Source organism: Sander vitreus, chromosome 16 (assembly GCF_031162955.1).
Source record: "Sander vitreus isolate 19-12246 chromosome 16, sanVit1, whole genome shotgun sequence".
Taxonomy (NCBI): Eukaryota; Metazoa; Chordata; class Actinopteri; order Perciformes; family Percidae; genus Sander; species Sander vitreus.
The window spans coordinates 29,387,121-29,403,616 of record NC_135870.1 but is presented as its reverse complement, the minus strand read 5'-3'; the positions used below and the strand labels follow the sequence as shown (position 1 = coordinate 29,403,616).

At 43.3% G+C, this 16,496-nt stretch overlaps 1 protein-coding gene across 1 annotated transcript in view; it reads right to left on the bottom strand.

Moving 5' to 3' along the window:
• dcc (DCC netrin 1 receptor) overlaps nucleotides 1–16,496 on the bottom strand; it is a 304,524-nt gene that overhangs the window by 46,308 nt on the left and 241,720 nt on the right. The window contains exons 23-26 of the mRNA XM_078271664.1: nucleotides 14,998–15,160; nucleotides 14,113–14,345; nucleotides 12,309–12,425; nucleotides 2,704–2,853 (exon numbers count right to left, since the gene is read on the bottom strand). Coding sequence (XP_078127790.1) covers nucleotides 2,704–2,853; nucleotides 12,309–12,425; nucleotides 14,113–14,345; nucleotides 14,998–15,160 — 663 coding nt within the window. The remainder of the gene's footprint in view (nucleotides 1–2,703; nucleotides 2,854–12,308; nucleotides 12,426–14,112; nucleotides 14,346–14,997; nucleotides 15,161–16,496) is intronic.

Sequence of the window (16,496 nt, the reverse complement as noted above, 5' to 3'; positions counted from 1 at the left end):
ACCATTTTTTAAATGCAACCCCGGATCTAGGATATAGGAGAAAAACGTGCTCTGGATTATTGGCATTTCTTTAAACCAACCACAATCGTCTTGGGCGGCGCTAAACTCCGCACAGAGCCACTGTAAAATAGTTGCGTGAGAGAAAACTCAGATTGGACAGATAGTCTAGTCTAGCTGTCTGGATTTACCCTGCAGAGATGTGAGGAGCAGTTAACAATAGTCCTCACAAATCCACTGGAGTTTGACATGCCAACACAAAAGACAGCGGAAGGAAATGGAAATCGGTGAAAATACATGCATCCGGCGATTTTCCTGCGGCACCAGAGCAATCCCGGAAGTGGAACATCGAGGATAGGCTATTGTTTGTATGACTTCAGAGATGATGTTACCTCCCTCATTAACTGCCTCTGTATCACTTGCTTATTATATCTGCCTCTCTGTCACCACTCCACCCCCCTCCTGCCAGCTCATTGTACGTGTTTGTTTTGCCATCAGCTCCCCCGCTGTGTCGGCTAATTCAATGACTTAAGCTTCTCCCCGTCCCTCTGCTATGTTAAATCACTGATACAAGCCAACCAGGAATTAGCCAATTACTGAAATACCGCTCCCCACCATGTCATTTAGCATTTAGCTCTGCTGCAAAATTGGCTTAAATACAGGGTGGGGGGGGGCGGAGGGAGAGCTGAAAAGATTAAGATGTTGCAGTGTAAGCCCTGTTGTATTTATGAAAGGTTGAGGTTGTAATAATTGTTACATGTAATGTTATTTATTTTTGAACTGTTGCAGTGGTCATAGCAATGGCATCACCAGTTACAATAGGTATACATTAATAATAATCATTACCATGGCAATAACAGTTGGTTTTTAAGACCTTTTTAAGACCATTATGAATGAAATTTAAGACCTCTACCACCAACATAAAAAAAATTAGAGTCCGGAAACATTGCTTGAAATAATTCTCAGATTTCCTCATCAGCATTATAGGAATGGTGTCTAGAGTGGCTGCAATTTAAGTTGCATGTTGGTCTCATTTGTAGTCATAATACAGCAAATTATATTTGGACAGAAAGAACTACAACACCACAGAATTAAATTCTAAACCGCTGGGTGAACATTTCAATGAGCATTAGAGGGAGTGCTACATGGACGTAGGAAAATTAAGACCAGTTTAAAATAATTTAAAGGACAAGCATTGAGAACATTGTAAGTGTACAGACAGTTTATTAAAAAGATAGTTTAGAAAGACAGTAGCTCCCAAGACGGTGGCCGCCTGTATACGAGAACGCAAATCTATCTTTTTAATAAACTGTCTGTACACTTACAAAGTTCTCAATGCTTCGGTTAACATTTAGGGACCCTCATTATGCTACCGTTGAAGTGTGGTGATATGTTGAGCCTTTTTAGTGGTTTAAATAGCGATTTGTTTTTACTTTCCCTGTGCCCCGAATACTAGCATTGTAAGCTAATCAGCGCTAGCTTGTTTCAAGCTACAAACAAATTTGATTAGCATGAAAACATGTCCCAGAGAACGACAGAGTGGGTACACATCTGTTATTAACCCCTAGGTTCGTTTTGCGCCGGAATTGTACTTTAGAACCTAGAACGCTACACTTTTCATTTTGAAATTTTAGACTCTTTTTAGACTTTTTAAGACCCAGCTGAAACTCTGAATAATAGTAAATCAGTAGTAGTAGCTACTGTGGTATATTTTCCCTCTCTACTAGTAGTTTTGTAGTATTTTTGGCTATGTAAAAGTCCTGCTCCCTATGCCGTGTTTCCACTGTACAGCACAGTATGAGTAGTGTACGCCATAGTTTTAAAAAATTTGGTCAAGTGAATATAACACATTGTAGTCGCTATTGACCGTAGATTAGAAATGGCAGGTTTGTGCAGTATTTCCTTCTGCACCAATCAGTGGTCTGCAGTGTTTTAACTCCTCCTTTTAGCGTCGGCTCAGCTCGCATGGAATCTCAACCTCGAGGTGGTAACAAAGAAAGTACCAGGTACTATCCGCAACTTTTGCTAATGGAAATGTGAAAATAGCCCTTCTAATGTGTAACAGACTGAACTAAACGGCGTTCCATTCATTGCACGTACTATATATATTCTTTGCACATTCTGCACTCAATCCATTCAGCCTCCATTTTCTTATTTTAAACAGCTATTTTCTATATATTTGTCACTGTATTTATTGTTCATTTCATATTATTGTTTAGTATGCACTAACCAAATTTTTGCAAGTGTAACTTACTTTCGCAATAAACCCCTTTTCTGATTTTGATTCAGACCATGATAAGGGGGGCAGATTTACCATCAAACGTCATACTATAGCAGTATTTTAAAAACACACATCGTATGCTAATAATTTGATTTGAATGTGCTGTGGGCCATTCTAGAATTGAGTTGGCGCTTCTACACTTTTAATGCTATCAACGTTTGATTTTTTTTCATCATTTTCTGACATTTTTTCAACATTTTTAATTGGAAAAAAATAGGGGCCAGGAAAAAATTTACTTCAGACAATTAGAATTTATTTTTACTTGCCCGACCGGACGAGTGAAAGAAAACCTCTGAGTTGAACCCTGAAAATGTATTTCACATATGGACAAAAGCTGGCATGCATCTCTGTCTCTACACTAGTATTAGTAGTTTTCTCAGTAAGTGGTAGTAGTAGTAGTAGTAGTAGTAGTAGTATTGCAGTACCTGGAGTGTAGCCTCTGTCCACGGTCAGGCTTGGGAAAGGCATCGGTCTCAGGCTGAACTTGTTGTGAGTGAAGCCGCAGGAAGGGGAAGGCAGAATCCCTGGATACTGGGAAGAGTCCAGAGCTGGCACTGGGATGGCACTGACCACCGCTGAAACACAACAACAACACAGTCAGTAACCCAGTCAGTAGTCTCGCATTGCCAGACCTTTCTCTGCAGCGCTGTGGAGCCACAGTGCCGCTCCAAAATACCATCGGGAAGGAACTTGTTTTTGTGGAATATATGTACGTTCAAAAGTGGTTTCAGTCGTGCAACAGAAACTCAGATTGGACAGATAGTCTAGCTAGCTGTCTGGATTTACCCTGCAGAGATCTGAGGAGCAGTTAACCATAGTCCTCATAAATCCACCAGAGTCCAAAATTACAACACAAAGAAAGCGGAAGGTGACAGACATCTGAAAATAGTGACATCCAGCGGAATTTCCGGCAGAACGAGAGCAATCCCAGAAGTGGAACTTCGTGGATATAGACCCAGTCTATATCCACACATATATATATATATACACCCAGTCCCAAGACGTGCCTCAAGGCTCTGTGCTTGGACCCATCCTCTTCACCATCTACATGCTCCCCCTTGGTCAGATTATCCGGCAACATGGTCTCAGTTTCCACTCCTACGCTGATGATACACAGCTCTATATCGGCACCAAACCATCCACTCAGCTCCCCCCCTCTCCCTGGTCAACTATCTGCATGACGTCAAAGCCTGGGTGTCAACCAACCTACTCAAACTGAACAGCAATAAAACCTTTGGTTGTGGCCCCCAAGGCGCTGCTCTGGAAGGTTGGAGATCTCATCCTGGATGTTGACGGGTGCACCATCTGCCCATCCTCTGAGGTCCGCAACCTTGGTGTAATCCTGGCCTCCACCCTCTCTTTCTATACTCACATCAACTCCATCACCAAGTAAGCCTTTTTTCATCTCAAAAACATCTCCGGACTCCGGCCATCACTCCCCACTTCGTGACAGAAACCCTCATACATGCTTTTATTACCTCCCGTTTGGACTACTGCAATGCAGTCCTGTCTGGGGACCCCAGCAAAACAGGTTCCAGTATGTCCAAAACTCTGCCATCAGGGTCCTCACCCACACCAAGACCTGGCAGCACATCTCCCCAACCCTCATCCACCTTCACTGGCTCCCAATAAAGTCCTGCATCAAATATAAAATCCTCCTCCTCACCTACAAATCCCTCCATGCCCTGGCCCCACAGTACCTCTCTGACCTCCTTCACTAAAGGTCCAGTTCTAAATAAATGTTGACGACCAGACCCCTTAAAGGCAGTGAGCATCATTTTTCAGTAGGCAGCTGTCCAGGCTACGTTATGAAATGCCATGAGTCATCATCCAAAACTGACTTCAACCATCCTTTTTCTCAGTTTCTGTTACGCTGCTAACACTGACTGAATGTCTGTAATACTCTTTATTGACACACATGTCAATACATCTTTTTCAATTGAATTCTAAGTGACTGATAGAAGAAGACAGAAAGGGAGGGATAGTTTTCTTCCGCCTCCTGCTTCCTCGCTTCGAACCATGCAATCTGATTCTACTAAACCCTGATCAATACCAGTAATGATTGGAAAGTATCGACAAATGGCAGCAAGGCTGTGATCAGCAGGTTTAAGAGGCGTGTGTGTGTGCGTGCGTGTGTGTGTGTCTTTTTATTGTATTTTGCTGTGATCATTTAAAGAGAAGCAGGGTTTGATTACAGCAGCGAGACAACCAGAGATGAGCAAGTCTAATCAATACCGTTATTGACTGAGAATATTGATGATTTTGGTGCAGTGAGCTACAGGTTAATGTGTGTGTGTGTGTGTGTGTGTGTGTGTGAGTGTGTGAGAGAGAGAGAGAGAGAGATTAAAGTTAGATGACAAAAACAAACTAAAAAAAGATAGACAGTAAAAAACACAAAGGCCGAGAATGGAGATGGTAAGTGGATCAAATCTTGATCACACTTCTTGAAAACACAGGTACACTGAGATGAAAAAGTGAAACAAAGTGGTAGGAACAGAGACAGGAGGGAGAGAAAAAGCAGACAGCAGACACAAAGAGATAAAAACAGAAGGTAGATAAAGAGATCAGTAGGTCTGTCGAGATGAGGCAACAGAGGGAAGAGGTGAAGAAGCCTTGAGCTGCTTCAGAAGAAACAGAGAGAGGGAGAGACAGAAGCAGAGCTAGAGAGTGCAGACCCTGCAGACATTTGAAAAAATGAACACAGGATAAACTGATCCCACACTCTCTGCAAGAGGCTGCACTTTGGTTCAGTTCTTGCAATATTACACCAACAAAATCCACCCATTTTACGCAATCCTGACATTGTGTCTTTTTACAAAAACCTGTCGTTGTGCGTAAATAAATGTTAGTAAATGCATAATAGCATGAAAGTCTGAATGTCTTTAGTCATAACAATAGCCACACAATATGTATGTATGTCTCAAATATAAAAAAGGTTATGACGTGTGAAACATGACACAGCGAAACGGATAGAAAGAGAGAAAAATAGATCCGAGGAGAGGACCGGTCTGTGTGTCTGCAGAGGAAACCTGAAGGCTTTTCCTGTTTTACTGTGACCCACATACAGTATCACACACACATTTATGTAAAAACACAGGAGGGCTTGTCACATGCTAGAAACAATTTCAGTCACCCGCTGACTCACACTCTCTGGGAGAGAGCACCCAGAGTTGTAACCTAATTGTTGCTGTTCAGTGCAGCAGCATCACTTTGTTGCAGATGCAGTAAACAACAACACAATAGAGGAGAAGAATTAGAACGGGAGAAAAAGGAGGACAAAAATACTTAAAGACAGACAGAAACTTTCAGCTCAGAGTGATGTGACTGCGCACACATACTCACACACACACAAACGTACGTCTCTCTATCTTCGTGGGGACCCGTCATTGACATAATGCATTCCCAAGCCCCTTACCCTAACCTTAACCATCACAACTAAATGCCGAACCTTAACCCTTATCCTCACCCTAACCAGAACCTAATTCTAACCCTAAAACCAAGTCTTAACTCTCAAACAGCCCTTTAAAGTTGTGGGGTCCAGCATTTTGGCTCCACAAAGCTGTCTGGACCCCACAAGTATACTGGACTCCCAGTTTTTGGACCCCACGAATGTAGTTAAACAGGAACACACGCACACACACGCGCACACACACACACACACACACACACACACACACACACACACACACACACACACACACACACACCGCTATGTCCACCGTGAACAGCGGAGTAATTCAGTAATTCAGGTTATCAGGGTTCAACATTTAGTTTTTTTTTTCACTTGCCCGGTCGTTGAAGTCAATATTTACTGGCCCCTATACAAATACTTTTTTTATAAGTTATTAGTTTTTCATTTTTAGAAACCCTCATTTCCACTATGTCAAAGAGTTTGAGCTGGAACATTTGTATTTATAGGTTTCTAAAGGCCATGACACACCAAGCCGACGGCAAGGAACTAATTGCGACGATGGCCGAATGTGGTCGTCGCCTCACGTCGGCCAACATCTCCTTCGTCTTGGCCAAAAATTAGCACTGGAACACACAGCAGAGACCACAGCCCAAACCTAAAATAACTGCAAATGTTGTAGGACGTTTTTTTAAAAGACCAGGACATCATTGTGGAACTGTAAGCAGGATCCAATCCTGTATAACGTAATTTATGATACAATGATGATCGGAAAAAATTATTGAAACCCCTTCAAGTGGGATGTTATATTTACTTGCCCGATATGGCGTTTTACTTGCCCCCGGCCATCGGGCAACCCTGTTAACATGCTGGTAAACAAATTCCTGTATCTAAAAATAATCCTGGATGAAGTTATCTTGAGTAACACTGGTTCACCCTAAAACCTGTTGGCCATGACCCAAATAACTGTAATAATAATCATAAACTGCAATTTTGAAGGTTTGGGCTTAAGGACTCTTGCTCTGACAACAGCTGCAGATACATTTTAATCCATCTTCCAGAACTGGAATGCTTCTAAATTAAAATTCCATTGATTAACAGACCAATACTCCAAACAATGGGTGTGATTTCAAAGTACAAATACAAACTAGTGTCATTTGACTGGAAGTAAACAGATAATAACATGTTGTGTTTACTTGTGTCTAATTAAAAACCTCACATGTGACTGAAGATCATTCAGCCACTGCAGGAGCCCAGATGCTGCACATTAGCATTGATCTGGACTTACACACACACACACACACACACACACACACACACACACACATTAATGAACCCATTTACACACTTTAAACGGACACTTCAAGTTGGGGTAGGCAGTTTTCTTCTGGCATCATTGGGCAAGAATTCCATAATAACTAATAAGAATTTCTGCATATTGCAACTAGGGCAGCACAATATGAGGAAAATATGCGATAACGTTGAATATCGTGATAACGATATTACTTGCGATAAACAAACAGATATTAAAGTGTACTCAGTTCTGCATTTCATCTACTTTCAGTGCTAAAATACAACAAATTACTAGTTGAATTTAAAACAAATCAAAAGGAAATACATTCCAACATTTATTAATTGAACAAGTTGAACATTGAAATGAATATAAAAGACATGACATGAAAGAATAACAGTTAAAGTGCAGTTTTCTACTGATATTTTCTTTCAACTGACACAAAAAATGTGTCTTTCGCAAAATGTCGCAGCCTTTTGCAATGTGTATATTGCGCCAGTTGATATTGCGATGACGATATGACAACGATATAGTGTGCAGTCCTAATTGCAACTCAATTTGTCTATGAGAAAGCTAGATTTCTGCACCTCCTCCTTGCTCTGTTTTCAGGCTTTAGAAAATGTAGCCCGTGACAGGATACTTTCGACGCCCTGCTGAGCCCTACTTCGCCCTACTACGCCCTGCTGTGCCCTACTTCGCCCTACTACGCCCTGCTGTGCCCTACTTCGCCCTACTGTGCCCTACTTCGCCCTACTACGCCCTGCTGTGCCCTGCTTCGCCCTACTACGCCCTGCTGTGCCCTGCTTCGCCCTACTACACCCTGCTGTGCCCTACTTCGCCCTGCTACGCCCTGCTTTGCCCTACTACGCCCTGCTACTCCCCACATTGCACCGCTACGCCCTGAACTGCTACAACTATTATTTCTAGTCATAGTTCCACTATCTTGATTGTTACTATAACTGCTACATATTTCTGTATGTATATCTGTATCAGTATCTGTGTCCAAACCGGCAGCGACAGATACCCGCCCACCAAGAGTCTGGGTCTGTCCGAGGTTTCTGCCTAAAAGGAAGTTTTTTCTCGCCACTGTTGCACCAAATGCTTGCTCGTTGGAAATTGTTGGGTCTTTGTAAATTATAGAGGGTGGTCTAGACCTACTCTATCTGTAAAGTGTCTTGAGATAACTCCTGTTATGATTTGATACTATAAATCAAATTGAATTGAACTGAATTGAAGCGGATGGAGAGAGAATGTTGCTAATAGTTTAGCCTTTAGCTCACGTAGCCTAACTGTGTTGTGTGAGCAGTCAACTTCATTTAATATTGTACGTGGCGTTTCCTTTTATCGGGATGCAAATGTTCCACCGAAACAAGTTCCTTCCCGAGACTTTAGCAGAGCTACGGTCGCTGCGTCCGGAGCCAACCAAGACGATTGTGATTGGTTCAAAGAAACGCAAACAACCCAGAGTGTTTGTTTTCCCCACCTATGCCAGAATGCATCTGTGGTGTAGTCAGACCTGACTCCACAGCAGACAGAGAGGGGAGAGCTGCAGGAGAAGGGCTGGATTTTCAAATTATTGAGGTTTTTGTTTTGCCTTTTCCAAAAAAACTGCCTACCCAAGCTTTACCGTGGATTCAGAGCAAAACTTCTGCTGACTCTCTCTTTCTCATATTTCTTCTTCATCTCTCTCTCGCTCTTTCTCTCCATCTCTCTCTTTTTGTTGTATTTCCCATGTTCTTCCTTCTCTCCCCATTCACTCTACAGTACGTCAGATCTTCTTGCGTCTGTCCTCTGAGTCGGTCTGAAGGAACATACAGGCTAATTATCTGTGTTAGAAAGTGTGTGTAAGTGCGACATTTTCAGTGAGTGTGTGTGTGTGTGTGTGTGTGTGTGTGTGTGTGTGTGTGTGTGTGTGTGTGTGCGTGCGTGTGCTCTCTCTTCCCTCAACCTCACAACTTGACTTTTTACATCCCAAACACCCAGAGACAAACAGAGAGGAAGAGAGAGATGAACTGTCTCGCTATCATCGTCATCCCAAAACACCCTACTGCCGCAGACATGTCATGTGACCTTCAATGCACCAACAGGAAGAACCCTGAGCCACAATATCAAGCCTAATTTAGTTGATGTTGGGTCTGGTCCTGGATTGAGGAATCTGTGCAAGTATTTAATGAGGATCTGTGGACTTTAGGGCTGTACCAAATACCATTTTTTGAGCTTCGATGCTGCATTTCAATAGTGAATATACTATTCTCCAAAAGTTGATTTGGACTTGCAGGCATTCAAAACAAACCAAAAAAAAAGACCTACGTTTTTACCTGACTGTCTGACGAGTGACTACAGATGCAGTGTGTGTGAATGAATGCTCAGCCAGCCGGCGCCTCGCTGTATTGGCATTATGCCATTAATGGTGCGACGCCTGCGAGCTAGCTCAGGCAGTCGACTCGAGCTTCACTGCTGTACACACACGTGACATGACTCACTCTCCGTATCATTTACCAAGTACACCCCCTATTTAAACTGCACAATTTCCCCATCTACGCCTTGCCAATGCTGCTGTTGCCCTGCACCTGTATCGCTGCCTGCTTTCAGCCCCATCACCACCCCCCCAGCATCCACCTGCAGGCTCCGGCCAGGGGGGAAGCTACTTTATCATTACTCCCCAATATCTCATGTAAACCCAAACTGCCGCCAAACACAATGTTCTGCTGTCGTGATAAACATTTCACACGTGAGTTGTCTGACTGAATAACCTTTATCAATTCCCCTGAAGACGACAGCAGGCTGCTCCAATATAACCTCTCTTGTAACTCTACATTTCTCTGTTATTGGCTGAGATGGACGACATAGTGCTGCATAAATTTGCCAGCAGCTAGCGGCTTCATAGCGACAAAACAACACTATTTCACAATTTCAGCCTGCATGCAAGTTTAAAAAAAAACAAAAAATATTTGAAAATCAAATGTCCAGCCCTAGTGGACCTCTTCAGGGCACAAAACTGTCCTTACAAAGGACCACGGGAATTTACCACGTATTAAAACACATTTCGTACATTTCATGGCAGCGCCTGGTGTAGGTGCGTTTAGGGCGTGTCCAAATCCACTTTTGCTAGTTTGACGCAGAAAAAAAGGGTCCGTGTGCCAGGCGCATGGTTCAAAAGGGTTATACTTAGTGTCTTCATTAATCAGAGGTGCATTTCGGCCGTAACATGCAATAAACCAATCAGAGTGTCATTTCATATTATGATGGCGGATTAGCACTGTAATATTTCTTATTTGTAATCTTTTGCATGTTTGTGTGCTGCTGCGCTTCCCTGTGTGTGTGTGTGTAACATGCATAGAGTGTGCGCGCTGGGCATACGTAAGCCTAGGCGCATTTTACTAATTTGTTGTTAAAATAACAATGAAATGCTGCGCTATTGACTTTAGACCAGGTTTTTGTTGGTTAATGTTGCGTTCACTTACCACTGCCTCAAGATAGCAATACGCCCAGAATGCACCTGAACACACCTCCCTGTAAGACCAGCACGCCCAGAATGCACCTGAACACACCTCCCTGTAAGACCAGCACGCCCATGGGCCACAGATGGGCGCAGTTGCATTTGCTATTTAACCGACGCGGGCCCTGGACGGGAAACTGACAACTGCATCAAATTTAAACTAGCAAAGACACTCGCGTCGGGCTTTGTGCTGCACTGCGCCGGGTGCAAGATAGGGCCCTACGTGTGAAACACATTATGTATGAAACACATTTAGTATGAAACACATTACGCATGTGATTAATTCACAATATTAAAAGCACTTTTTTTAAGCTATTAAGCTATGTCAGAGTCACACCCACCGTCAGCACTAAATGTGGTGAAAGTGCAATGTCTCGATCAAAACCCTTTGTTAGGCATCAAACTCAATATCAAACAATATGAAACAATCGAGCCACAGGCTGCAGCGACCGATCGAGAGTCAATTCACAAACATTCACAACATTTGTGTTCACTGCTAATTAGCAAATGGTGGTTAGCAATGGCTAATGGTGCTAAATATGATTCCTGCATAACATCTGCTGGTTAGCCTTGTCATTGTGAGTATGTTAGTAGCTGATGTTAGCTCAACGTTCTGCTGTGCCTAAGTACCCTCACAGAGCTGCTAGCATGGCTGTAGATGCTTTAGCCCTAGTCTATATAGACGGCGTTTCATTTACGTGATAGTTCCGGTGCAGCCGGAAATTCCGCCGGATGTCCCTCATTTTCGGCTGGATGTCGCTTTTCTTCCGCTTTGTTTGTGTTGGCGTTTTAAACTCCAGTGGATTTCTGAGGACTATGGTTAACTGCTCCTCAGATCTCTGCAGGGTAAATCCAGACAGATGGCTAGACTATCTGTCCAATCTGAGTTTTCTGTTGCACAGCGGCTCCGTGCAGAGCTTAACACAGCCCAAGACGATTGTGATTGGTTTAAAGAAATGCCAATAAACCAGAGCATGTTTTTCTCCCATCCCGGAATGATGTGCGGACTAGCCAGACCATCCTCGGCAGCGCCGTGGTGATGGAAGGTCTGGCAAAGCGAGACTATTTTAGCCCCTACAAACAGGGACGCACGGGAGAAAGTAAACTTCAAACCACAAAGATTCAGTAAGAAGCTACAAAAGTACGGAGACCTGAACACAGAGACTTTCTCTCTGGTCTCCTGCACAGACAGGAGTTGACACTCACAACGCACGCTTGTTTGAGTGGGAGAAGGCGGGTTGTCACAGCCATGCGTTGGCCACAGTCGGCGAGATTTCACTGTAACAGCTCAGAGGCGGGTCGGGGGCCCTTTGGCTGGACTCCAGAGATGGTCCATCTCGTGCACGACTGAGCGAGACTCGGCACCGCTCTGCGTGTTTGAACTGGGACATGTTTAATCTCTAAACGGTGTGCACCGTTTTGCTTCGGGTTCCTGGTTTCAACGGAACGGTGTGAAACGGGCTTTGTGTTCTGTTTTCTCTCGTTTGGTGGGTGTGTCTCTCGTTTATTGGCGGTGTCACAGCTGATACCCAATCACCAGAGACGTGTCTGTAAACCCGTGGTAATAAAAAAGGCAGAGCGCTTGTGCACATCGCAGAGTGTTCAACGCACCCCCGTTTCAGCTTTATAAAAACGTGTTGCTACGTTTTGTCAGGGCTGAACTTGACCCGGGTTATGTAAACGCAAATAAGCGGGGTTTGACTCAGCGTGGCCAAAAGTGACAATGCAAAACCACCATTTCTCTTATTGGATGCTGAAAACCTTTGTGCAAAGAAAAAGTCGGTGGGAGGCGTTCCTTTGAGACACACACAGAGAGAGTTGTGTGACTTACGTGTGTTGCTCGGCTGTGAGTCCATAGGAATCATCATTTTTCCCCGTGTCCCCCTCCTGGCAGCCAGGGAGCGCTCCAGAGTGGAGATACAGCTGGACGCCTCGTCACCGTCCGCCCCTGGAACAGCAAAACAATAAAATATGAAAACAGGGATTCAAACATGTTCTCTCCCTTCTTTAAGACGTCAAAAGAGAATTTTTCTACTGGGAGAAATCATTTCTATATAGTTACTTACACCCACGACGAATCATGTATCATTAAGAAACAACTCTGCTTCTCCTTCGAGGCCAATCTTTAAATTGTTATATGTTTTTATGGCTGAAATTTTATTTGTGCTGCTGCCTGTGTCAGTTAGGACACTCTTGAATACGATTTGTAATCTTAATGAGTCTTTACTCCTAGGAAGGCTTTATTATAGAGTGAATGTAATCAAGCCCCCTAATGGCTATTAATGATTTAGCACTATAGCAATGAACAAAAGAAGACATTTAGCATATTATTTATATATTTATATAATTTAGATATTTAGCATCCAGGTTATAAATGGATTTTATCATTCCAACTGATGAACCCAAACATGAAATCTGCATCTAAAGAAAAACACCCAAATCAAATCATAGAAAAAATAAATAAAGGAAGATACACTTCAGTGGTTTCCCAAGGTTTTTGGAAGACTTAGGTGCACATATTGGGCAGGGGGGGTTAAGGGGAAAAAAGTGACTTTTTTTTAATAAGAAAAAGAAAATGCAATTTCACATCATTATTCCCATATCTGTGACTAAAACATTGGAAAAGCTCGAGCAGGTAATAAATAAATAAATAACACTCGAAAAGCTTCACCTTCTAAAGAAAACTTGCTAAAGAAGTCCAACTACAATCATTAGATGTGAGAAAAGTCTTTTAGTTACATTCATTCGGCTAAGGTGCTGCCCAAAATGACTCGGGTGCTGCACCTTAACCTTATAATAGACCTTTTTCACAGCAGACATGTTGACATGTCATAGTAGGAAAAGCACAGGTGTATTCAAACCCATTAATGATGGCTGCATTCCACTTAGGAGAGGCCCTGGTGTTGTGCATGCTGACTCAATGAAATAGCTTACTGGGCAACCCGGTCTCACGCCAGTACGTTATTTTGATTTATTGATTTGTGTACAGGTCATGATTTTCTCGTTTATTTCGTGTACAGTTCACGAACTGCCATGACACTGGGCTGCTCTGGGGGACGCAACAACGGGGAAATTAAACGCCACGACGGGGAAATTAAACGGAACCGTCACACGCAGAAAACAACGGGACGGTTGTGGTTAGGAAGAGAATAACGCGGAAAGGTACTGCAACACGCCGGACGCGATCCCCGCTCTCCGGGGTTAAAGTCCTGTATTGTTTGACCCATCCATCAACCCGACCAACCTCCCTACGCGGAATTTCTGCTTTTCATACCACTCCATACCGTCACGAAATATGCTTCCCATTTATAATACATTAAATTAAAATTCGTAATCACCACACGAAAACGTCATAATCGTGTCCTGTTCACGAATCAATAGCTTCAATAACGTAACCATTTCACAAACTGCCATGAGACTGGGCTGTAATGACACTTGATGGAATTGAGCCATCGTTAAGGTTATCGATTCCAGCTGTGCTTTGCCTACTATGACAAGTCAAAATGTCTGCTGCGAAAAAGGTCCATGGCAGGGAAAACCCTGCACTTGATAAAAATGAAAACATAAAACAGTATTACAAGTGGAATTATAAATAAGTGGATAAAAAAAGAAATGACTCGGAAGCCATCCTGTACCTGAGTGGCTGCTCTTGCTGCTCTTGCTGCCCATCTGGCTCTCCGATTGGCTGTGTGCGACCTGGGGGAGATCCTGGCAGGACTGGGTGGGCGAATCGCGTGCGGACGGGGCGACGCTGGGAGCTTTCTCCATGTTCTTCATCTCCATCTCCTCGTGATGGATCCACAGGTCCGGAGGGCGCAGGTCCTTCTGGCTGCCCTTCCTCTTACTGGCGCTGTGGCTCGCTCGCTTCCTGCACAGAGGACCAGTTAGGTGAGGAACAGAGGGGCGAGCCAGACAGAAGCATTCGGGGCTCAGCCCAAACCTAGGAGTGGTCCCGGGGACATTCGTTTTCCATTTCACGGCAGATATATGCACTATTGTTCATGCCATTTGATAATAGAATGCCTTGGGGAAAACGTAATAGGAAGGAAATGGGAAAGAAATCATCTTGTACATCTTGTTTTTTGCAAACCATTCCAATGAAGTTGGGACGTTGTGTAAAACGTAAATAAAAACAGAATACAATGATTTGCAAATCCTTTTCAACCTATATTCAATTGAATGCACTACAAAGACAAGATATTTCATGTTCAAACTGAGAACTTTTTTTTTTTTTTTGCAAATATTCCCTCATTTTGAATTTGATGCCTACAACACGTTTTTAGCCGGGAGGACAACACAAGGACTAAGAAAAAAGAAATGAAACCATGTGTGTTAAGAAGTCCGCTTCACCACAGGTTTGGGATTGGGAAAAACAATGACAGACCCTGTGTCAGTTGGCGAGAACACAGTTGAGACTCATTTTCTACGAAAACACAAAACAATCAGCAGCTCATTACCCATCTGCCTCGTTACCCTGACGGCAATGTACCGCCATCCCACAGATTAATGAAACATCTTACTTCCTCTGCTGGGCTGAGGAGCGCCGCGTGCAGATCAGCGCCACGATGACGACCACCACCACGGTAACGGCTCCCACGGAAACCACGATGATGACCAGCAGGTTGCTATTCTTCTGAGGCGTGGCGCTGCCATGGGGCGGACGCATCTGACCAATGGGAGACTCTGAATCACATTTACAAAAACAAAAAGGTGGAGGGAAGAAGATATTAAACACTGTACACAACAAAATAAAAGATGCATGTATTTAAGTCCTAAGAGTTACACATATGCAATATTATCAAAGGCAAAATTTCTCTTAGTTTATATTTATATAGGTAGTATTTCTTTATTTACATAAAGACACACAGCTACAATATAAAAGCCCCCAGAATTAAACCCCAAGTGGCTTTATTGAACTGAAAAAACTGCTGTACCAATCAATACACAATGTTTGTGCGTGTGTGTGTGTGTGTGTGTGTGTGTGTGTGACTGAGTGTATGACAGGTGTAAAGGGAGAAAGGGAATTGATGACACGCTCTGTCATTCATTAACCCGACCTTGGAGCCAGAGAGAGAGAGAGAGAGAGAGAGAGAGAGAGAGAGAGAGAGAGAGAAAATAGGAAACAGGAGGAGCATGCCGTTTGGATGGAGAGGAAAGGGAAGTGTTTCAAAGAGAGAGAAAGAGAGAGCGGAAGAAGAGAAAGAAGTCGCGGTGTGAGAGGATGATAGAGGGAGGGGTAAGAGAAAGCCAGAGGCAGGTGGAAGAAAGAGAAAGGGAGGAGAGAGGTAGGAGACGGAGGAAAGACAGATTAGGAAAAATGTGTGAGAGAGGCGCTCTACCTCTTTCACCTTCTCTCTCTTTCTCTCTCCATTCGGTCGTCTCTCTCAATGAAAACCACAATCCATCACAGCCTACAACACAGCCACAGGCACCACAATATTCACTTTCTTTTTAAACTTTTTTTCATCACCTTTTTTTTTTTTTAATGACATTTCAAACAGAAATCCTTCCGCTGACGTTTGTTCCAGGCTTTAAGATGATGCTCGTGTAAAAGGTCAAGGAGGTAATTAAAATCAAAAAGGTTTCTACCTCAGGGGAGCAGGAATGGGATGGGGAAATGGGACTGCAATCTAACTAGTAGTTGTTGAGATATCAGTCTGTGACAGTGGTGGAAGAAGTATTCAGATCCTGTACTTAAAGTGACTATATGTCACTTTCAGTTTGTGTTGATTTCAGCGGCCGCTTTGGACAAAAGCGGTAGTGTTTTTACCACACCTGCTGTCGTAAAGGTCTAGGAGTTAGCTTTATGGGGAGGTCATATAGTTGCGATGAATGTTTTGCTCAGACAGATAATATATTTACAATAAGAGAATAGGTTACAGATGCATCGTTGCATTTCAAGTGTTGCATATGGTAACTTAGCCTCCTTTGGATGTCTCGTGACCTGAACCGGGTATTCAACCTTTTTAGGTGACAATTAAATATGGCACATGGCACCATGGCAAATACAATCACTACC